Raw genomic sequence first — 24,436 nt, 5'->3', positions numbered from 1 at the left:
GGAGGGAGGGATGGATGGATGGATGGAGGGGTTTTGAATAATGGAGTATATTTCTACAGTGATGTGTGTGAGAGAGGGTTGATGTTGATGTACAGTAACATTGTTCTGCTTTGATTGACTGCTCAATCCTCGTCTTTTGATTGATTGTTTAATCGATTGATAGATCAATCGTTCGATCAACCCTCCTTGTCAGGTTCCTGTCCCAGAATGTTAGTACCTGGCATTAAAAAGACTCCAGTAGGGGAGTTTGGCTAGCCTTGTATCTAAACTGAGTTTGCCATGTTTCCAAACTGAAGTGAAACTGTTGTGGAACGTAGCTAAATCAGTTTGGATGCCGTGCCAGAGTTTGGCTGTGGTTCCCACAAATTGTTCTATTGCAAAAAGTGATCAATTTGTTTTGTCTAATTGGTGTTCCTTGAGACAATAGTGCCATATTTTCTTTATTTTGGTATTTTATTTTTGAAAGCCTTTTTCTCGTGGAGACGACAGCAGGTTAACTAACTGGCCACTGCTTGGTTTGTTTTAATGGTAGGGAGAGCTGCTTTAACAACATGGAAATTGTTTAAATATCAGAACAGGGAAATGTCCATTAGATAAAGATAATGAGATTGATTTGTTAATAAATGAATGAACTGAAGATTTAAATGAAATAGTGAGTCTGTATGGTTGTCATGGTTATACATTGCCTAATAACTTTTGGGGTCTTTCTTTTCACGTGATGTTGATTAAGACAAAACCTTAACGAGGAGGAAGTGGAACCCAGATATGTAATATAATACATAGTTATCTGATTCTGTACTAGTGGCTAAAACCTGTCACTTAGCAAATAATTGTGTAAACAAATTAAATGCACTGTAAAAGGTCAAGGGTTAAAATAAAAAATATTATATCATAAAAAAATAAAAAATAAAAAAGACTCTACCACTGTCTGCCCAAAAGTACTCCTGAAAGCTTACAGCCAGAGAGATAGAGAGAGAGTGAGAGAGAGAAAATTCTTGCTACCAAATATACTCTTCTCAATGGTAAACCTGAAGGGGGCCCATATTGTATGTCATATTAGTGTTCTAACTCTATTTTCTACTTATTTCTTTACAATGAGGCCCTGTTGATGACTTACATCAGTTACCTTATAAGACCGTAGCACTAACCACTAAGTCCTATTGCAGACTAATTACGGCTAGATGGATTCCTTTAATTTCACTCACTTTATGTCCCTCTCTCATCACATGTCCCTCTGACACCACCACACCATAGATCTATTCCCATATAAATCACTCTTCTCTCTCTTCCATCTTCCCTCTTTATCGCCTTCTTGATCACCCTGCACTCTATTTGTCCTTCTCCTTTTATTTGTTACTCACTTCCTTTCAATCTTTCTCTATGCCTCGAAACCTTTCCTCTTCTCTGTCTGTCTGTCTCATACACCCACGTGCACTATACACATGCACATGTAATGCACACACAGACACGTACACACTTAGCAGTGGGTGGGCGAGCCTTTTGTGTTGTGGTACTCTGTGGGTTAGAGGTGGGAGTTGGGCGTGTGGAGGCTGACCATCACACTGCCTCTCTCAGGGCTAAATGAATACATCCTCTCAAAGAACAGTTTCATTTCCATCGGAGACGACAGCCGTGGCACCAAAGCCAAAACAATTTCACTAAGTGCCAACTCCCTCTCTCCCTGGTCGGCGTCCCCGCCTCCCTCCGTCTGCCCGCCCGCCTGCCTGCACCCAGTGTCTCTCCTCTCCAGTCACGCTCACCCATTATGTTGTCTGCTTGTTACACTGTAACACCCACAGACATGGTAAACAAACAGGTAGAAAAGCACAGTGTAGAGTGGTGGAGCAGTATTCTATACTATACCATTGATTGTGGAAGCAGGGAGGCATGCAGAAGGAGAGTGGAGGAGGCTCCCGAGGAGAGAAGCCTCAGCCAGCCAGCGTCTCCCATAGATGACAACCAGCATGTGAAACAGAAAGACCAGCAACTGGAAAACATCTAAGCCATTCAGGATCAATGTAGGATTGATCACAGTGTAGCTATGTATAATGTAGACCAGTGGAATGGACGGCTTTCCCCTCATCGTCCCATGCAGGCCAGGGAGAGCCTTAGCTGTAGCTGCGGTAAATACCTGAAGTGTGTTTTAAACATACAAAGAAGATGTAAGCCAGGACGCTTCTTACTATTAACCAGGTAGAGTAGGTATGGTAAGAGAAAGTAGCTCTACACTCTTACAGGATACTTACAGGATAATTTACTGTACTGCTCCAGGAACAGTTCACCCAAGATGATGAGCCTCAGCAGGATTGTGTGGATGGGTGGTTGCCGTGTTGGTATTGTGGGACATCGTGTTGTGGAGACAGAGCATTGTGGGTAGGATGGAGCAGCAGCAGGTAGAGCGTTCCGTTAGGGGTGATAAAACAGAGGCAGCAGCGTGTCGTCCCCTGCTGTCTGGGCATCCCTAGGAAGTCCCCTGCAGGTTGCAGCAGGTCTTAATGGGCAGGGTGGTGGAGTACAGGGCATCTTTAAAACCTGCTCAGGGACTCATAGAACAGCCTCAAACCACCTCGCCCCACTCCAGCAGATGCCAAGTGCAGCTGTCAACACACACAATTGTTAATCCTCTCTCTTTTGCTAGCTCCTTCTAGTACTTGCGTCCTCCGTACTATGCTGCATCCTATAGTAGCACTAATCCAGCCCTCACTCTCCTTTAGGCAAGCTGAGGTAAAGTTACTTGAACAAAGTTTATAGGTCTTCATTTTATCCACTTGTACATTCACAGTAAAATATCTTTGTTTTTTCTTTATCGTTTTCCGTACTGCTTTAATCGGTTTTCTTTGCCTGACGACTCGTCCTGAATTAAATGCTGCTGCTTTATTGATTGCTACATACATTCAGTCTGAATCTTCCATCCTAGAAGCCGTTTGTGTGACTTCAAAATGAGGGGTGTTGTAAACAAATTCATCAGCGATTGGATCGCCTCTAACAAATCTAACCAGAGTATCAAAGTTGATAGCGTCATCATGTAGGCTGGCTCTGCCCCAACCCATTGGTTTCTGGGACCAAACAAGTGTTTTATTCCATGGCTACACCTTTTCCCAACAATGAATAATATGACACATTTCCATTGTTCAAAAAGTTACAATCCTACAATCTTATCTTCCCTCTAGTTAAAATGATATACCTTGAATCAGTACATTACAAATTCAATAATTATAAACAAAAAAGACCCAATGATTCACCGTGGGGGCTGCATTTTGAAGGTTTGAATGGATGCAGACTTTTAATCAGACCTTTACTCTTCTCTTTCACTCCCCCTATCTCTCTCTCTCTCCCTCCATGTCCCTGACTCCATCTCTCCTGTGTCTAATTGCATCTCTCTCTCTCTCTCCCTCCATGTCCCTGACTCCATCTCTCCTGTGTCTAATTGCATCTCTCTCTCTCTCTCCCTCCATGTCCCTGACTCCATCTCTCCCGTGTCTAATTGCATCTCTCTCTCTCTCTCCCTCCATGTCCCTGACTCCATCTCTCCTGTGTCTAATTGCATTTGAATTTGTCTTCCGGGATCCCTTGATACTGGAGCAGCTATCCACGCTCCCACCTCTCTCCCTCCTCTCCTCCTCTCCTCCTCTCCTCTATTCCATTTGCGTCATGGGCTGCCCTGGAGGAAATATCAGATGACCTGGCTCTCCACACAGAGCCTGGGATCCTGTGGACCTGGGTCATCAGGGAGGCTCTTCTCACCATATCCATCTTCAACCCCCGCCCCTTTCCACTCATACAGCTTCCTGCTTTCAAGTGCAGGCCAAGGTCAAAGACAGCAGTACCGTCAGGCAGGATACATTCCGTCATTCCCCAGGCCTCAACTAAAGCATGGCCAGGGGCACTGTGCTACTATATACCCTATCCTAACCTGTCCTATGCTCTATGATGATTCTCAAGTGCCATTAGCAGAGGCTGCTAATCAATACACTGTAGAAAATTGTTTTTCTAAGAGCTTTCGATTAAAATAGCTTTTCATTAGTGCCATTATGCTAGACAATGACTGAAAAAGACAAGTAATGGCTCAAAAGAGGGAAAATAACTGTTGAACCTGGTTTTCATAGACATGCTGCACTGTATTCTTAAAGGCTCATACTTGCCAGGTAGTAAACCCATCTTTTCTCTGTCACTGTTTTGATAAAGATGTATTTGGGGAAAATGTATCCATCACCTAGTAGCATGGATGGATGATTGTATTCGTATGGCAGGGGTGTATGCCTCCAAGACATGAGACCCCGTCTACCTCACCTCAGTGCTTCTCTGACTTTTTCAGATCAAATGCTCCATTGCACTTTGGTAGAGAGAGCCATTATGGATGGTGTTTAGAGACAGGTGTCTGATGCACCCTGAGATAATGCCAAAATACTAATATCTCCCTTTTAATGGAACAGCAACCGTTGTTTCAAGTGATCAGGTCTGTCATTCCAAACAGGGGAGTGTTGATCCTCTCAACGCCTCTCTTCACACATATAAATCAAAACTAGCCTAGCCGCGAGGAACAGAACACCAACAAACAGCTAGGCAGCCAGCCAGGCAGGGAGCTAACCTGGCCCCTAGGTCACCCAGCCTTTGACTAACTGACTTAAGTGCAGAAAAGTCGCATCATGGCATGTGAGAGGGGTTAATGAGGTGATGAAGTCTTTCTGATCAGCTTCACAAAGGAACTGCCCTCGCTCGACGCTCGCTCCCCAGACAGTCATTACGGTTGATTTTAAGACAAAGACATGGTCAAATGGTGTTTATTTTCTGTGGAGTGGCTGCCGCCTCCCTCCTTCTCTCTTGTTTGGGTGCCAGAAAATAAAATAGGGTGAATATGTTAGTGTCATCTCTCATTTCAAATAGGAAGACATTCAAAGCGTGATTTTGCAACCTTCACCGTGTGAAAATATCATTTGACAAGTGGGAGGCAGTGAAAGGCAAAGCCAGACGTCTCAGACTGAATCTCGTTTGGAGGCTTTCACCTCAACGTTTAGAAAATCACGACACACTGAGGATACAGTGACTGTGTGACTGCTAGGAGGGAGACGGGACAGACACAACAGAGATAGCTGGGTTAGGAATGACACCCTGTGAAGTGTTAAGGTAATCATATGCCAAGCAGAGACAGGTCACAGTAATCAGCCTCTCTGATTGTAACAGGCTTATGGAGAAGAGGATGCACAAACAAACTCTTTCAAGGTCTCTAATTTCTCCCATGAACTGATAGATGACTCTGTCATGTAGCTAGCGTACTATCTGTGCTCACCGTACACGTACTTGTCACAGCTTTGGAGAGAGACAAAATAAACATATGAGATTGCTGGGCTACAGCAGCAAACAGCTGCATGTTGTTTTCTTTACTAAATGAAAGGGCTCTTTGCATTCATTCCCTGTGTCAATTACAGGGACTAGCTACTGATCATGCTCTCGTTTTCACAGCTAGTCTGTGTTGATTGGTGCTGTTTACCCAGTTTTGCTGCGAGGGAGTTGAGTTTACCTTGTGCTGAGCTAGACAAACAGCTAGACATAGTAACACATGGACTAACTATTGCTGTATATTTGAATGAGTGGAGTAAGTTGAAGTAGAGGTGTGACCTGCGGGGCTAGCGTTTGACCTGTGAGTCAGAGTGGGTGAGACATAGTGTACTAGGTTTGACCTGGCTGCAATTGAGAGAGGTATACATAGTATACTGAAAGGCTGGTATGTGAATATTTCCCCTTTGTGATGGAGTGCAGGCCTGAGGCAGTAAGGTCTGCCGATAGAGTCCAGAGCTCGTTGACAGCTGCTGGCTTGACTTTGATGCACCCTCAGCTAGCCTTGCCCTCCGCTCTGCCTCACTCTGCTCTGTTCTGCCCATGAAGCGTGTGCAGTCAACCTGAAAGCAGCACTAGCCTCTCATTACGCCGCCCAAACAAGCTTTGTCTCTTTGCAGCTGTTTAACGGCCGCACGTCTGTTTTTGTTTGTTTTCTCGCCGTAAGATTATTGCACCTTTATGGTTGATCGGGGGCTTGGAGAAATCCCTGGCATCTGTTCAGAGAGAGGGGGGGATGATAAAGAGAGAGAGAGAGAGAGAGAGAGAGAGAGAGAGAGAGAGAGAGAGAGAGAGAGAGAGAGAGAGAGAGAGAGAGAGAGAGAGAGAGAGAGAGAGAGAGAGAGAGAGAGAGAGAGAGAGAGAAAGAGAGCCTCCAACCACTCCTCTTTTATTTACCGGACTGACTGGGCCCACTATTTCATCTCCTGCTGCCCAGCCTGGCCGGCTGACTTTTAAGACAAGTGATGGAGAGGACTGAGGCACTAATAGGCACTGAAGTCACCGGAGGAGGTTACACCCGCTATTTATTCCTCCCAAAATGAACACTCCTCCCAACAGCATCTGCCTCTTTTAGGAGGGAGGGAGGAAATTAATGTAGTATTCACCCTTTTATTGTAATTTCTTTCATAATATATGCAGAAAAGTAACTTTTTTGTTAGTGGTAGTGCTGCACACACACACAAAAAAATGTCTAGTCTATTTTTATCCAGCCCTTATGTACTGTAGTCTCTCTCCTACACCTTTGATGAGGAGACAGGTGCTAGTTACCATATGTGAATATTCCACTCAGATATGTACTTGGCCACAACAGTGTAGTCTTGGTTGGCACAGTAAATGTACCATCCTCTCAGTTCTCCTTGTTATCCATATGCTTCTAGTCTCAGGGGCCTGAATGTACATATTTGTCTCTTTCACTTAAAAAGATGTACACCACTGTACATTCTCTTCATTTTATTGTAGCTTCTTCCTAATCAAACCCCTAGCTACACACTGCAAGAACAGCTCCAGCCCTTTAGCTCTTCTTGACAGCTTTACCCCCCCTCACTCCACCCTTCTCCCCATCTCATCCTCATCTCCACTTAATGCTGCCTCCATCTTGTCATGCCGTGGCTGCCTCCCCTCCAGTCATTATGGCAGGGGGACAGGAAGTTAATCAACGCTGTATTATCTCCCAGCCTGCACCTGGAGGCCAGGGTGCCAGTCATGCTATCCCCTCCCCAGCGGATCCCTGCCAGCCTGGGATCCCTCCTTACCCTGGCTCCCTCCTTACCCTGGTTCCCACAGCAACCCCTTGGGAAGGCTCAGCCAGGCTCTGGTTGTGGTGATGCCTGCCAGGACACCCAGGGGGAGGCTGCTACTCAGCTCCTAGCCATAGATGTTTAAAACACTGGGCTCTCTGAGACTGTGGGTTTATTCTGCCAATTGTATCTCTTATTGCTGCTATTTCCGTTGCTGCTTCTCCTGTTATTGTTGACATTATTGCCCCGTGTGGACAGGAGAAGTAACCACACACATGAAGGGACATATTGTGGAAGCAGAGCCCATATACACAAAAGTTTGTTCACACTCCTATGTGAACACACCCACAACACACGGAGACACACACACATCCCTAGATATTGAAAGATGATATTATACTATGAGATGGCACCAGGTCTCTTCTCCATGCCTCCTTATCTGTCTCTCTGTCTGTCTCTCTTTTTGTCTGTCTGTCTGTCTGAGCAGCTGATAAATGCTCTGGCTGAGGGATAAATTGCTGGCTGTCACTGGTAATCATGAGGTTGTCTGGCAGCATCCAAAGTGCTTTTATTTCTGCCCATTAGTTTGGTGTAAAAATGGGTAGGTAGCTCTGCCTTTATTCTCTGACTGATGCAGGAGCCACTGTGATCACTGAAAACACGGCAGCGTATCTCTATTATCTTCATCTACGCCACTGTCTATCTATAGTAGCTATAGAATCTCCTTTACAGTAGATGTATAGGACTGTAAAGGACTCTATAGCATCCACATACTAGCTATCCTTGTTCCAGTACATGTCATCCTGTACTGTGTGAGTGGTGTGTGCTGATTGTTCCTAGGTTAAAGAGTGGATGGCTTCATAGAGGGGGGAGGGGCGGGGGGGATCAAAGGGTTTTGGGGGAGGATCGGACCAAACATTTTAAAAGCCGCTCTCTGAATGTGGAACTCTGGAGACGTCAATCTGTGTGAGAAGCACCTTGAAGTCTTCTGTTCTGATGAGAGGCTGATCAAAGTCTGCTGAACAAAGAGGGTCTCGAAAGATGATCTGAACTCAGCTGTTATGTGCTGCATCTCTTGTTTCTGTCTGTCTACTGTGTGCTACTTTACCCAATCTTCATTTACCTGGCTGATCCTATTGGAGCTTCGGGCCTCTCATCTCTGTGCTCCCTCTGTGTTTGTGCTGTGTGTTCTCCTGTCTGAATGTCAATGAATCGTGGTCTCAACAATGTATTAGCAACATCAGCTCCTGGTGATTAAAGATGACATATCTAAGCCTTTCTTTCTTTCTTTCTTTCTTTCTTTCTTTCTTTCTTTCTTTCTTTCTTTCTTTCTTTCTTTCTTTCTTTCTTTCTTTCTTTCTTTCTTTCTTTCTTTCTTTCTTTCCCTCTTCTCCTCTCTCCCGTTCTCCTTTCTCACAGGAGATCGCAGCTTACTTGATAACATTTGAAAAGCATGAGGAATGGCTAACAACGTCCCCTAAAACAAGGTACGTGAGTCTTCCAAGAAACAACTGCAAATAACATTTTCTTCACAGGAAAAGCCACACTGTGCCTTTTAGTTTTTAGGCTTTACTTCACAGACTGATAAAAAAAAAAAAATCTGTCTCGTGCTGAGAACCAGGAATCCCTACTGCACCACTCAGGACACCACTCCCTTCATGTCAAGAGTTAGATAGATGTTTAATATTACAAGCTGCCTGATATCAGTTTGGAAAACTTTGCACCTTTCAGAAGCTATTTGAACCAGACGATGGAATATTAATGTTGACTAATAATTGCCTTTTAGCGGGCCAATTAACACAACATGCACTCCTCTGGTCTCCGCTGTGAATGTGATGCTAATGTATTGGTATCTGTCTGCACATTCACACACTCTCCAATAGAAAGAACTGGGGTTGAATTGAGGGCTTTTTCTGCGTGGGCCAGGAGAGAGACAGAGGAGAATGTGGATATGAATGTTAATAAGAGGTAACTTTTGGAAAATACAAAATGATGGCAGCACAGTGATGATATCCATGATAAGTAGCAAACAGTATGCCAAAACTCCTAAACGCCATGTCCTATCAACGTATTTGTTCGTGTCTGACACATGGAATTAAATGTCAACAGTGTTAATGTTATTTCCACTGCAACATTATTTACTCTTATTTCTACAACGGGTAGTTCCCATCCTGGATGCTGATAGGCTGCAGCACAGTTCAAGACATATATATATTTATTTGACGCCGGTAGCTCTTAACTTTTACTAATCTCCCAGTGTTAGGCAGTTCTGGGTTTGCCTTGCTTGGCCTACTCCAGCCTTCCTCTGTCTACCTCTCCATCCTTCCCATTCTCTTCTGTCTGTATGGAGCGAACACAGAACCCACACAGTCCCACATACACTGATCTAACACATCCTGATGAGGAATCCTCACACATGCAGCGAGCCATCCGTGGTGTTATTAACAGTCCTCATCCATGTGTAACTGTACTGTTGGCACTCTGACACACAGATCACTCCTCCCATTCCTCTCCTGTTCCTCACCTCTGCCTGCCAGGGACATTTATAATGGTTCCACATAAAGAAAGTGCCAATTAGTTTTCCTGTGTAATTGTATAAGATGGCCTCTAATCTACACCTTTTTATCATCAACCCACAACAATTAACTCAACACACCAGGCCTCCTTGTCGTCAGACACCAGTGGAATATTTTACATTAGGCCCATGTTATTAACTGCTGTCTCCAGGAACATGTAAAACAGCAGGCTCTGTTATCTAGTTGTACTAACCGTAACTGGAATGAAAAACCCGGGGAAATTGAACACTCAGCGGTATTAACATAAGTACAGGAGCAGTACTCTGGAGAATGCTGGGACTGATAGACAGTAACAGGGAAAGCTTGAGGCTTGAGTCACACATTGTCCAATCAGCATCCAGTTGGACTATAATGGTGAGAGTGGGTGGTGGAGTCTCTGTGACTCACTGTCACCAGTCTGCTGGGTCCTAGAGGAGCCAAGTCTGGGTGCTGATGTCTCAGTAGATGTGGCACTGAGGGATGAGATGAAGGCTGGGGGCCAGATAGAGCCACAGACCCTACATAGTAGTGGACAGGAGCAGAGCTGCACTTGACATGGATGAGAGGAGCTGCTTTATTATGGCTGTTATGGCGTTTATGTAGGGGGCCGGGCGAGGAGAGGAGTAGAGGGGCTGGGGCTGGAAAGGGGGAGGCTGGTGGAGTGTTTGTGTTCCTGGAGCAGTCTGTCAGAGAGAGAGGGTAAAATGTTGTGACAGACAGGGTAGCAGGGTGATTGATGGGAGTCTGATTGATGTGCTGTAACCTTTCTCCTACAGCACTTTACTGAGAGGTCACAGGTCAGGGTTCGCACAAGGGAGAGCGTGTGCTTAGGGCCTGGACGGAGGGCCATTTGTCATCACACACACCTCGGAGTGCGTAGCCAGGTCATAAACATGCTGAAGGGAGAGGGGAGTGGGGGAGAGGGGGAACGGGGTGAATAGAGAGCTCAAGGAGCTGACACCAGCTGTTTGACCAAGGTGACACAAAACCCAGGACATGGCCTGCATGGAGATGCCATGACAGACTGCCAACACACTGCCAACATGGATGATAAGTAATGAATAGGCAAATAAGGAGTGAGTGTAGTGAGTGGTATTACATGTGCACATTTGATCTATTAGCTATTTATTACATGGACCGAGCCACCTACTGAATATTCATTCCATCCAGTGTTTGTGTTGGTTTGTTTTAGGTCCGATCTGTTTGTTTATCCTTCCTGAAACAGAAGAGGCTTGGCAGCAGCCAGGGGAGAGAAGTCGAGCGGCAGAGTGATTGATGTGCCGAGTCCTAGTAATACACATTCCCTTTCAGATAGGAAGTGCAACAGCGCTTAAAATCAATAGCAGCGCTCTCCCACTAACTGCTAGAACAGCACTACAGCTAATTCAGGCCGCACCTGTCAGAGCCAGGGAAATCTTTCCCAACTCGGCCGGGCCTTACACTTTAATTTACACCCCAACACTAGAGCGAGCTGCCTGTGCTGGCTTCCATTTCCATTAGAGGGAGAGGCTGGCATTATGGCTTTAATGAACGCTTGGCCCGGGGTGTGATTTAAGATCGCTCTTACCATATACCTGTCCTCTCTCTCTGAATGGAGGGAACAGACTTAAAGGGACAATTAGGATTTCTACCCCCTGCATCCAAAGCAGATGGCGCAGATTTTCTGTGCACCTTTTTAAAGAGCGGCTTGAAGTGTTGAGGCTGGTGTGCTGCTGAGAGGACAATGAGAGCAGGACTGGACAGGGCAGGACAGGACAGGACAGGACAGGACAGGGCAGGGCAGGGCAGGGCAGGACAGGACTGGACAGGGCAGGACAGGGGAGGGCAGGACAGGGGTGGCAAACTGACACCATAGCTCTAGATAATGATCTGTTGGGTAGTGACTAGTCAGTCAACCTCATGCTAGGCTTCATGCAATAAGGACCAGACATTTATGTCCATCACAGATGACACAAATGGATACCTGAGGAGTTTTTTTGAAAGGTGTGTCCCAGGTGCAGAGTGCAGACAAGACCAGGCAGAGAGCGAACCAGTTTAGGTTGAGAGCTGTATCGGTAAAGAACAGTCTGTCAGGAGAGGTGTTGGACACCTTGGTGTCGTAGAGGGATCACTCATTAACTAGTACACTTTTAAATGACACACATTACTATTACACAGGAACTGTTTCTGATGACTGCAGCCAATCACAAAGTGTATCTGAGGGAGTGCTCCAGTCCTTTTGACCTGTGTGTGTGTGTGTGTGTGTCTTTGTTTCCTCCCCTATTCCCTTCAGTAGTCAGAGAGAACAAACACTAACTTGTTATGGCTCCTGGAAACCATAAAATGGAGCAGTGGGCTATGTCAGCTTTTCACCTCTGTTTTAACACACATACACCATGTACTCTCTTAAATTGAAACTATCAAACAATAAGTACCTCTCCACTGAGGGTCCACAATGACACTGAACCTACGGCCCCGTGTCCCAGCGCAATAGCCCTCTCTCCTTTCCTCCCACATTCACAGCCACACTCCAAAATGAAGCAGAGTCCCTTCAGACAGCTTCCAAAGACAATGCTTTTATTAAAACCTACAGCACCAGCACCACAGCAGGCACTGACACACCAAACAACAACAGACTAGCTAAGTGTGTGTATAAGTGTGTTAGAGAGACTGTTTGTTTGTCTTTGTTTGTTAGTGTCTGTTAGTGCCTGGGTGTGGATGTCTATGATGTTGTAAGTGAGTGTGTGTGTTTGTGTTGGTGTGTTTTGCATGAGTAAGTGTAGATGTGAGTGAGTCAGTGTATCGTTCAGCTGCTGGTCAGCATTACATTCTGTGTCTGGGCCTGCCTGCTGTAGTGAATCAGTCCCATGTGTAAAGTGAACGCTTCTGTCACCTCGTCTAGCACATGGTGTGAGACGTGCTCAACTGGACTTTGTGTGTGTATGTGTGTGTGTGAGGAGGGTGTGTGATGGTGTTTGGGCCAAATGCTTTGTGGCATTGTGGTCTGGCACTGGTTCAGAGTAGAGAAGAGAGTAGGAAGTACAGGGGGGAAGAGAGGAGGAAGTACAGGGGGGGAAGAGAGGAGGAAGGACAGGGGGAAGAGAGGAGGAAGGACAGGGTGGGAAGAGAGGAGGAAGTACAGGGGGGGAAGAGAGGAGGAAGGACAGGGTGGGAAGAGAGGAGGAAGTACAGGGGGGGAAGAGAGGTGGAAGTACAGGGGGGGAAGAGGAGGAAGTACAGGGGGGGAAGAGAGGAGGAAGTACAGGGGGGAAAGAGAGGAGGAAGGACAGGGTGGGAAGAGAGGAGGAAGGACAGGGTGGGAAGAGAGGAGGAAGTACAGGGGGTAAGAGAGGAGGAAGTACAGGGGGGGAAGAGAGGAGGAAGGACAGGGGGGGAAGAGAGGAGGAAGGACAGGGTGGGAAGAGAGGAGGAAGTACAGGGGGGAAGAGAGGTGGAAGTACAGGGGGAGAGGAGGAAGTACAGGGGGGAAGAGAGGAGGAAGTACAGGGGGAAAGAGAGGAGGAAGGACAGGGTGGGAAGAGAGGAGGAAGGACAGGGTGGGAAGAGAGGAGGAAGTACAGGGGGGGAAGAGAGGAGGAAGTACGGGGGGGGAAAGAGGAGGAAGTACGGGGGGGGAAGAGAGGAGGAAGGACAGGGTGGGAAGAGAGGAGGAAGTACAGGGTGGGAAGAGAGGAGGAAGGACAGGAGCTTTATCTGAGGAAGTTTATTATAAGGTCTTTATAATTACATTATTTCATTATGAGAATCAGACATTGGTATGTGAGTCATCTTGCATATGGGGCATTCTATGGAATATACACTTGTCACCCAAAACAGGTATTCATACATGTCAACACATGTTTGTCAGACCTTGTGAACATTTGATCTCTGTGTTGGTTGGAAGCACAGCCCTCTGAAAGCAGGCAGAGTAAAGCCTCCCCTACCCTCCCTCATCCCCCACTCTAACCGCCTGCCCTCCACACCCCACTTCGCCTGGCCTCAGAGGACATTGTGTCCCAGCCTGTCTCTCTGCCAAGCCAAGGGCCTCACCAAGGGCGGTCATGCCAGCCTGGGGCCCCCTGGGCTGGGGGACAAATCCACCAGGGAGACGGTAGCGGCTAGAGGAGAGGTTACCCAGAAAAAAACATGAAGGAGAATGAGAGAGAGGGAGAAAGTGAAAAATTGACATGAGAGGGAGAGTGAAGACGATAGAGCGAGAGCGGTTGAGAAAATGGAAACATGTCGATAAGAGAAGAGACTAGACGAGGTGGCAATGGGGGGAGTCATGATGGATGTGGTGAGAAGAGAGGTTAGGAGCCCTCACACACACAGAGGGACAGCTGGAGAAACACAGGAGAAACAACAACAGATAGAGACATGGATTCAATTGACAGATGGAGAAAAAAAAGCCCTGTGGTTTGGGGGAGAGGAGAGAGAATGCAAACGGTCAATAGATTACTGAGAGACGGATAGAGAGAGCTGGGCGAAGTGCCTCACCTCCTTGGCAACTTAATAGAGCCTTGTGTTTGTGTGTCCTTTAAAGTAATACATATCTGAACCCCAGGAAGCAGTGTGGCCTGAGGACTGTAGACTAGATGGATGGTTCACTACATCCTAGGTGATGTATACTAGCCTACTTTTGCAAGGCTCTTCTCCGGAGCATCCTTAGTAAAGCATAGGCTATCCAGACATATTCGGTACTGTAAAAAATGGCTGATAATAAATAGTATTAGTAACAGGATCAACTGTATGAATTAGCCTTTATCCTGAGTGGATGCTTGTACAATGCAAACTACTCCTCACACACAGCTGATGCTATGTCAAAGAACATCAGGCAAAAAACGTGTGTGTTAATAGAGATGAATTCAGTACTAAGGTTAACAATAATAAACTCACTCTGAACACAATGACTCCTCAGTAGTTTGAAAACAAACAGCAGAAAGCCCTGTGTTGGTATGCCAACACGTAGGAGGATGAAATGAACTGCAGCCAGTAACTGGCCACAGAGAGGAGGAGGAGAGGAGAGAGGGATGAATGAATAAGAGGGGAGGAAGTTGATGTCAAGCAGGTGTTCAAGGATAAAAGTGTCAGCCAAGCGGGCCAAGCGAGATGGGGAGAAGAAGTGCTGCCTCTGCAGCATGATAATAAAGACTTAATTCAATTAGTGCTTCTGCACTGGCGAGCAGAGCACAGAGCAGGGACTGGGCCAGAGTCACAGAGAGCCCGGAGCAATAGGAGCAGGCAGCTTTGCTGTCAGAGAGCAGGGGCAGAGGTACACCCCGAGCCCCTGAGATGCCCAGACACCCACACCAGCCCTGCCCTGCACACCTCCTACACACAGGCGCGCAGGTACTTACTGCACACTCAATGTATACACACACATACCCTTAATATACACACATTTACTGTATGCTCAACCTACACACACCCTAGGCGAGTACAGACATGGCTGTCTCCTCCTCTCCTGCTGCCTCCACATTCCTCTTCTCCTCATTTATGGTGTGTTCACCTCACCCTCTCTCATCTCATCTCTCCCATTGTTCTATTTCCTGTCTGCCTCTGGTTGTCTCCCTCTTCGTCCTGTGTAGTACTGTACTCTACTCTGCTGGTCTCTACTGAGCAGTAGCCTTATGTTGGTGTCAGTGACTTGTATTGGGAGCTCTGAGTCCCTATTTTGGTTGTGTCACGCTCTGCCTCTCTGCTGGGTGCTGTCCTGTAGGCATATGGTGTGAGCGGATCCCGGATCCTCTCCCCCTCTCTGTGGCCCCCAGGGGCCACCCGTCAAAGCCCCCCATGCCAGGCCCCGAATCCGGGCCACAGCTCTGTCCCAGGGTGTGGTCACGGAACAACCCTCTCTGATTGGCTGATCATCCCAGCCCACGGGAGGCTCCCTGGCACAGGCACTGTCAGGCCTCCTTTAGACCTAACAGTAACACACAGTGAGGATGAGAGGGCAGGACAGGACACGCAGCCCCAATCATACTGTTTGTTGTTATGTAAAGAGAAGGAGAAAATAGAGCCTGGAAGACTGCCAGGGAACTGGGTGAATCACCGGCAAAACACAGGGACACACACACACACACACACACACACTGTGCCTGTCCCACTCAACTTTGCCTTCTGTGGCACTCATTACTGCTGAGCCTCAGTGTGCAGTAAGTACACAGGCTGACGAGGTGACACACGGCGTAGCACCCCTTTAGCGAGTCGTGTGACAGGCTAGCGGTGGAGGTGACCTGACGCCCCCCCCCATATCATCATTGTGAGAGTGAGGAGGAAGAGACGTATCCTCCCAGGCCTTGTGTGTCGTGATAATGCATCATCAGGCATGATATAAGCGACCACTGGTGCTCAAACCTTTACTCCCACTCTCTCTCTCTCTCTCTCTCTCTCTCTCTCTCTCTCTCTCTCCTCTCTCTCTCTCTCTCTCTCTCTCCCTCTCTCTCGCTCTCTCTCTCTCTCCCTCTCTCTCTCTCCCTCTCTCTCTCTCTCTCTCTCTCTCTCTCTCTCTCTCTCTCTCTCTCTCTCTCTCTCTCTCTCTCTCTCTCTCTCTCTCTCTCTCTCTCTCTCTCTCTCTCTCTCTCCTCTCTCTCTCTCTCTCCCTCTCTCTCTCTCCCTCTCTCTCCTCTCTCTCTCTCCCTCTCTCTCTCCCCCCTCTCTCTCTCTCTCTCTCTCTCTCTCTTTCTCCTCTCTCTCTCTCTGCTCTCTCTCTCTCCCTCTCTCTCTCTCCCCCTCTCTCTCTCTCTCTCTCTCTCTCTCTTTCTCGCTCTCCTCTCTCTCTCTCTCTCTCCCTCTCTCTCTCTCTCTCTCTCTCTCTCTCTCTCTCTCTCTCTCTCTCTCTCTCTCTCTCTCTCTCTCTCTCTCCCTCCCTCTCTCTCTCTCTCTCTCTCTCTCTCTCTCTCTCTCTCTCTCTCTCTCTCTCTCTCTCTCTCTCTCTCTCTCTCTCTCTCTCTCTCTCTCTCTCTCTCTCTCTCTCTCTCTCTCTCTCTCTCTCTCTCTCTCTCTCTCTCTCTCTCTCTCTCTCTCTCTCTCTCTCTCTCTCTCTCTCTCTCTCTCTCTCTCTCTCTCTCTCTCTCTCTCTCTCTCTCTCTCTCTCTCTCTCTCTCTCTCTCTCTCTCTCTCTCCTCTCTCTCTCTCTCTCTCTCTCTCTCTCTCTCTCTCTCCCTCTCTCTCTCTCTCTCTCTCTCTCTCTCTCTCTCTCTCTCTCTCTCTCTCTCTCTCTCTCTCTCTCTCTCTCTCTCTCTCTCTCTCTCTCTCTCTCTCTCTCTCTCTCTCTCTCTCTCTCTCTCTCTCTCTCTCTCTCTCTCTCTCTCTCTCTCTCTCTCTCTCTCTCTCTCTCTCTCTCTCTCTCTCTCTCTCTCTCTCTCTCTCTCTCCCTCTCTCTCTCTCTCTCTCTCTCTCTCTCTCTCCCTCTCTCTCTCTCTCTCTCTCTCTCTCTCTCTCTCTCTCTCTCTCTCTCTCTCTCTCTCTCTCTCTCTCTCTCTCTCTCTCTCTCTCTCTCTCTCTCTCTCTCTCTCTCTCTCTCTCTCTCTCTCTCTCTCTCTCTCTCTCTCTCTCTCTCTCTCTCTCTCTCTCTCTCTCTCTCTCTCTCTCTCTCTCTCTCTCTCTCCCTCTCTCTCTCTCCCTCTCTCTCTCTCTCTCTCTCTCTCTCTCTCTCTCTCTCTCTCTCTCTCTCTCTCTCTCCCTTTTTCTCCCTTTACTCCCTATAGGCCTATATAACACAGAAATGCCTCATTGGCTCTATCAACTCTCTGTCAGAAAGACGCTGAACCTACTGAACATTGGATCCTGATGATGATATGTCCTAATATATTTCACATAACGTAGGCCTACCCCTTTCTGTATAATATACCCCCGCAGGCAGACCTCCCTCCTTCTCTCCTTCTCTTAACCACTTCATTACAAAGTGGAGGAAGACGAGGTTGGGAGGATGTGGAGGATGGCCGTTTATTCATTTTGCATCACTGAATTAATTAATTTAAATATAAGATGTCAATTGATAAATTATTCAGGCTTTTTGTTATGTGTTTTTTGAGAAAGGGAGGATGGGGAAAAGAGAGGTGAGAGTGCATTTCAAATTGGAAAATTTATATTCATAACTTTTTTAAATGAACTAATAAAATGGCTATCAATTCAATTTTTAACAAAGGTTTAATTAACAAACGGTACAATTCTCTCAATCCTCTCAGGGGTTGACTACAATTCAACAGTGCCTCCCTCATTCATGACACTTCCTGGAAACCTCATTCACTACTTATAACTCATAACACCATCATCTAATATTCCACAAACTCTGCAAACTCCTATCTTTATCAATTGATTAATTGATTGTTACTTGAGACTAATGATTCGATCTGAATTATCCCAGTTGGAGGCATAATAATCAATGAACTGAACTGAGGAATTTCAGCCCCCCTTTCGCTCTGTAAAATAATTGCTTAGCTTAATTTCAATTTCTACCATTTACAATACAGTCATTTCTGTGTAGTTCTTCTGTGTACCTATGAAGATGCCGGGCTAGAATTATGGAGACAGCTCATCTAAGATTTAAAGCCGCCCTCGTGGTGACCCTAAAGCGAGCAGTGCCCGATGCATTAATGTGATAGCGATATGATTATGTCGGAATGGACATGAAGAGTTTCCATTATTTACAGGTGATGTGGTCGTTGAATTGGCAATGAATTGGCTCGTTTAATTACCTTCTCTGTCTAATCAAGCCTTCAGTGGAATAATGAAATAAGTCCTTTCCTGCCAACCAGGGAGGGAGGTGTCTCTCTTACTCTGTTCTGTTCAAAATGACATTGGAGGAAAGACAGGAAATTCATGCCCCGTGAGTGCAAGTTTAAGCATCTGCTTCTCTATTCAGTAGATTCTATACCTTCCTAGAGAGAGATAAATTAGATCAGCACATTTGCAGCACCAACGTTTAGTAATGTGCCTTGTTTTTTCCCTGTGAGTGTGGCAACAGTCAAAACAGGCTGTGTTGGGGGCAATGTGGCCACCCTCTGAACTGTTCACCAGAATCCAGTGTGTCTCAGTGTGTCTCAGTAGAACAGACAGTAGAACAGTATATGGACCTCCACCAGTATCCAGTGTGTCTCAGTAGAACAGATAGTAGAACAGTATTAATTTGAGTGCCTTATTGTGTTATATTTTTGCTAAATGTTTATCCTATTCATTGCGCTTTAATTTTTTTGTACTATTTTATTCACTTAATTACTTTTCTGTTGTTGTTCCATTGTCTAGAGGGGAATCTGCAAGTAAGCATTTCATTGCGCTGTGTACTCCATATACACTGTACAAAACATTTACATAAAACTGACCAGGTGAATCCAGGTGAAAGCTAAGATCCCTTATTGATCTCACCTGTTAAATCCACCTCAATCAGTGTAGATGAAGGGGGGGAGACAGGTTAAAGAAGGATTTTTAAGCTTTGAGACAGTTGAGACATGGATTTTGTATGTGTGCCATTCAGAGGGTGAATGGGCAAGACACAAGATTTAAGTGCCTTTGAGTGGGGTTTGGTAGTAGGTGCCAGGCACACCGGTTTGAGTGTGTCAAGAACTGCAGTGCTGCTGGATTTTTTACGCTCAACATTTTCCTGTGTATATTAAGAATGGTCCACCACCCAAATAACATCCATTCAATGGCAAGCCAGTGGTCGAAAATAGGTCATTGATGAAAGAGGACAAAGGAGGCTGGCACGAATTGTGCAGAGCAACAGACGGGCTACAGTTAGTCAACTGACATTGCACAACTCGTCGTACAATATTGGTGCCCAAAGACCCATAAAAGAATGCACAACTCGTCGTACCTTGACACGAATGGGGTATGGCATCCGATGACCTTAGAGAGTTGGTGGTGGTGTGGGGTGTGTTTTTATGGCACACATTGGGCCCCTTGATAAAAGTGGAGCAACGTTTGAATGTCACATGATATCTGAACATCATTGCCAGTCAGGTGCATCTCTTCATGGCAGCAGTGTATCCATCTGCGAATTGATTTTTTCAGCAGGATAATGCCCCATGCCACAAGGCTAGGATTGTCCAGGAATGGTTCCACGAACATGACAGTGAATTCAGTTTACTGCAGTCACCAGATCTCAATCCAACTGAGCATCTGTGGGATGAGATGGAACGAGCTATTCGGAGTAGAGATCCACTACCAGCCAACTTGACACAACTGTGGGAAGCATTGGAGTCAACATGGGCCAGCATCCCTGTGGAATGCTTTCGACACCTTGTAGGGCCCATGCCCCGATGAATTGAGGGTGTTCTGAGTGCAAAAGGGGGTGCAACTCAATATTAAGAAGGTGTTCCTAATGTTTTGTACACTCAGTGTATATCATGTGTACTGTATATGACTAATAAACAAACTGTGGACCTCCACCAGTACCCAGTGTGTCTCTGTGGGTCTCCATGTGTCTCAGACAGTAGAACAGTATGTGGACCTCAGTCTACACAGACACAGGAAAAAGCCCGGAGGGGGAGAACAGCACAGCGGGTGGCCGCTCACTTGACTGATGGCTTTTTTGATTAAAAGGAATTAATTGCTGAATCATTTAATACCCTGTTTTTAATGTGTCTCTAGTGACTGTGTGATTTAGCTGCATGTCCTGCTGACATGTTGAATCATGTGGAATACCAGCTATGATGATGTCAGAGCAGTCAGAGCAGCTCTCGATGAGAACATGCTGGTAAGCAACTAGCAACTACCCCTCACTCTACTCTCCTCTTCTCCATCTTTCATGGAGAGGAATACCTTCTTGACCTCAATACTGGCTGACCCTTTCCTACCCTCCAAAGGCATGCGCAGAGAGATCTGTCCCATATTGTTGTAGGTTACACTATTTTAAACCTATTTTTAGGAAACAAAGGCTGTGATTTAGTCCCCCACCACAGCCCACCACTGTGGGAGAGAGCCAGGGAGAGAGAGAGAGAGAGAGAGAGAGAGAGAGAGAGAGAGAGAGAGAGAGAGAGAGAGAGAGAGAGAGAGAGAGAGAGAGAGAGAGAGAGAGAGAGAGAGAGAGAGAGAGAGAGAGAGAGAGAGAGAGAGAGAGAGAGAGAGAGATCCACAAAGAATTTGAAAACAAACCCAATTTTGATAAACTCCCTTATCTACTGGGTGAAAAACCACAGTGTGCCATCACAGCTGCAAGATTTGTGACCTGTTGCCACAAGAAAAGGGCAACCAGTGAAGAACAAACACCATTGTAAATACAACCCATATTTATGTTTATTTATTTTCCCATTTGTACTTTAACTATTTGCACATTGTTACAACACTGTATATATACATAATATGACATTTGAAATGTCTTTATTCTTTTGAAACTTCTGAGTGTAATGTTTACTGTTAATATTTATTGTTTATTTCACTTTTGTTTACTATCTACTTCACTTGCTTTGGCAATGTTAACACACGTTTGCCATGCCAATAAAGCCCTTAAATTGAATTGAATTGAATTGAGAGAGAGAGAGAGAGAGAGAGAAGGGAGGGATGAAGAGAGAATGATAGAGAGGGAGAGGCAGAGGGGGGAGTGAGAGATGGTGAGGGAGAAAGGGAGAGAGATGAAGAGAGAGATGGGGAGGGAGAGAGCGATAGGGGGATGGAAAGAGAGAGGGAGAGGAAGAGAAACAGAGAGAGATGGGGTGAGAGAAACAGAGAGAGAGAGAAGGAGAAAAAGTACCACCTACTGTTTCAGTGTCTGTTGGAGGGGTAGAGTGGATCATATGGAGAGAGAGAGATAGGGAGAGAGAGAGGGGGAGAGAGAGAGAGAGAGGGAGAGGGAGAGAGAGAGAGAGAGGTCTGGTAAAGTACTGTATAAGCCAGCGCTTTCATGAAGTGAATGTGGGGTGACTGCACCCACAATTAGGGCAGGTGAGGATTAGTGCCTGCCTGCCTGCCTGGCTGGCTGCTGTGCCGAGTGGGAAGGTGGTTAGGGGCTGTTTTTTGTTGTGTGCTTACTGCTTGCCGCTGTGTATTGTGTTGTGATGTTTTCAAAAATAGCTACATCACAAACAGCACAACAAGCTAATGGAGAATAGATTAGGGAGAGGGCACAGTAGGGAGGTGTCCAACTGTGTGTGTGTGTGTGTTTGTGCATGGGTGTGTTTGTGTGTGTGTGCATGCATGTGTGTTCACAGATACTTTCTATTCTAAATCTCTGTAGTCCTACCTGCCCATTGCATTTAAGCTAGCTCTCTCCCAGCATGCTCTCCCAGATCTAGAAACGTCTGCACTACCAAGTGTTTGCATCCCATTTCAATTTCCTACTGAAGCCGGGAGCACAGGGGGAGACTTAGCGTTAGTGCTGTGATGAGTTTAAGGCAGTTGAAAGCTTTTGGCCATGCTGACACTATGAGATGTGTGGGTCTACTGGAGCAGCCAGGCTATGTGCTCGCTGGGTTTTTCCTCAGCAACTACCCACCCCCCCTCCTGTGTGTGTGTGTGTCTCTTTGGCCTGTCTCTCTCAGTTAGCTGTTGTTCATCCCTGCAGCAGCAGCACTCTCCAGTGTGTTCAGTGGCAGACATATTACCCTGAATACCCCTCCTCTCCAGCTCAAACCCAGCAAAGCCTTCCAGGACAGGATGCCAGGATCTTCTTTCCTCTGTTCCCCTGGTCACACAAAGAGTTTAAAGGTCCAATGCAGCCGTTTTTATCACAATATCAAATCATTTCTGGGCAACAATTAAGTACCTTATTGTGATTGTTTTAAATTAAATTAATATGGTCAAAAAGAAACAGAAATAGCTTCTTAGCAAAGAGCAATTTCTCAAGCAAGAATGTTGCTAGGAGTGTCTGGGAGTGGTCTGAGTGGGAAGGGGAAAACTGAAAACTAGCTGTTATTGGTTTGGAACTCTCTTTCTTATTGGTCTATTAACTAATTTACCACCTGGTGGTGTCACCAGGCAGGTCAAAACTCCCTCCCACCACAACAGGCTGAAATTTCAGGTGTGTTTTTTCAAACAGCTCTTGGGTCTTTCTATAAACTAGGGTACCAGTGAGGATTTCCTCTGCTGGGCAAATTGTTACAGCTGTTGATAAGTCATTGATAATAATCAGCCTTTTTTTTTTAAATGTCATTAAATTAAGCTATAAGGGGGATCATAGCTATATTCAATAAAATTCACGAGTTAATTTAAACCCTTTTCTTTAACCCTTTATCATGGTTGGTGTCTTGACATATTTATCCAAAATCGTCAAAATATTAGTTTTCTGTCCTTGCATTTATGGCAGTGTAAGTCGTTGTTATATAATATATTAAGCATTAATCAGTCAAATTAGACATTGAACTTGAACCCTGTAAGAATCCTGGATCTACAGTGGCTTGCGAAAGTATTCACCCCCCTTGGCATTTTTCCTATTTTGTTACCTTACAACCTGGAATTAAAATGGATTTTTTGTATCATTTGAGTTACACAACATGCCTACCGCTTTGAAGATGCAAGAAACAAACAAGAAATAAGACAAAAAAACAGAAAACTTGAATGTGCATAACTACAAAGTCAATACTTTGTAGAGCCACCTTTTGCAGCAATTACAGCGGCAAGTCTCTTGGGGTATGTCTCTATAAGCTTGGCACATCTAGCCACTGGCATTTTTGCCCATGCTTCAAGGCAAAACTGCTCCAGCTCCTTCAAGTTGGATGGGTTCCGCTGGTGTACATCAATCTTTAAGTCATACCACAGATTCTCAATTGGATTGAGGTCTGGGCTTTGACAAGGCCATTCCAAGACATTTAAATGTTTCCCCTTAAACCACTCGAGTGTTGCTTTAGCAGTACGCTTAGGGTCATTGGCCTGCTGGAAGGTGAACTTCCGTCCCAGTCTCAAATCTCTGGAAGACTGAAACAGGTTTCCCTCAAGAATTTCCCTGTATTTAGCGCCATCCATCATTCCTTCAATTTTTCCCAGTTCCTGCCGATGAAAAACATCCCTACAGCATGATGCTGCCACCACCATGCTTCACAGTGGGGATGGTGTTCTCGGGGTGATGAGAGGTGTTGGGTTTGCGCCAGACATAGCGTTTTCCTTGATGGCCAAAAAGCTCAATTTTAGTCTCATCTGACCAGAGTACCTTCTTCCATATGTTTGGGGAGTCTCCCACATGCCTTTTGGCGAACACCAAACATGTTGGCTTATTTTGTTCTTTAAGCAATGGCTTTTTTCTGGCCACTCTTCCGTAAAGCCCAGCTCTGTGGAGTGTACGGCGTAAAGTGGTCCTATGGACAGATACTCCAATCTCCACTGTGGAGCTTTGCAGCTCCTTCAGGGTTATCTTTGGTCTCTTTGTTGCCTCTCTGATTAATGCCCTCCTTGCCTGGTCCGTGAGTTTTGGTGGGCGGCCCTCTCTTGGCAGGTTTGTTGTGGTGCCATATTCTTTCAATTTTTTAATAATGGATTTAATGGTGCTCTGTGGGATGTTCAAAGTTTCTGATATTTTTTTATAACCCAACCCTGATCTGTAATTCTCCACAACTTTGTCCCTGACCTGTTTGGAGAGCTCCTTGTTCTTCATGGTGCCGCTTGCTTGGTGGTTCCCCTTGCTTAGTGGTGTTGCAGACTCTGGGGCCTTTCAGAACAGGTGTATATATACTGTTATCATGTGACAGATCATGTGACACTTAGATTGCACACAGGTGGACTTTATTTAACTAATTATGTGACTGCTGAAGGTAATTGGTTGCACCAGATCTTATTTAGTGGCTTCATAGCAAAGGAGGTGAATACATATGCACGCACCACTTTTCCATTATTTTTTTTTTTTACTTTTTTGAAACAAGTTCTTTTTTTCATTTCACTTCACCAATTTGGACTGTTTTGTGT

General features: G+C 45.9%; 1 protein-coding gene across 1 annotated transcript in view; it reads left to right on the top strand.

Annotated features, from left to right (window-relative positions):
* The window catches only part of LOC121545650 (calmodulin-binding transcription activator 1-like), a 454,137-nt gene that overhangs the window by 187,284 nt on the left and 242,417 nt on the right, over positions 1–24,436 (top strand). The window contains exon 4 of the mRNA XM_041856375.2: positions 8,493–8,560. Within this exon, the coding sequence (XP_041712309.2) occupies positions 8,493–8,560 (68 nt within the window). The remainder of the gene's footprint in view (positions 1–8,492; positions 8,561–24,436) is intronic.

The sequence above is a fragment of the Coregonus clupeaformis genome, chromosome 30 (assembly GCF_020615455.1).
Source record: "Coregonus clupeaformis isolate EN_2021a chromosome 30, ASM2061545v1, whole genome shotgun sequence".
Classification (NCBI taxonomy): domain Eukaryota; kingdom Metazoa; phylum Chordata; class Actinopteri; order Salmoniformes; family Salmonidae; genus Coregonus; species Coregonus clupeaformis.
This window is presented reverse-complemented; position numbering and strand designations above follow the sequence as displayed.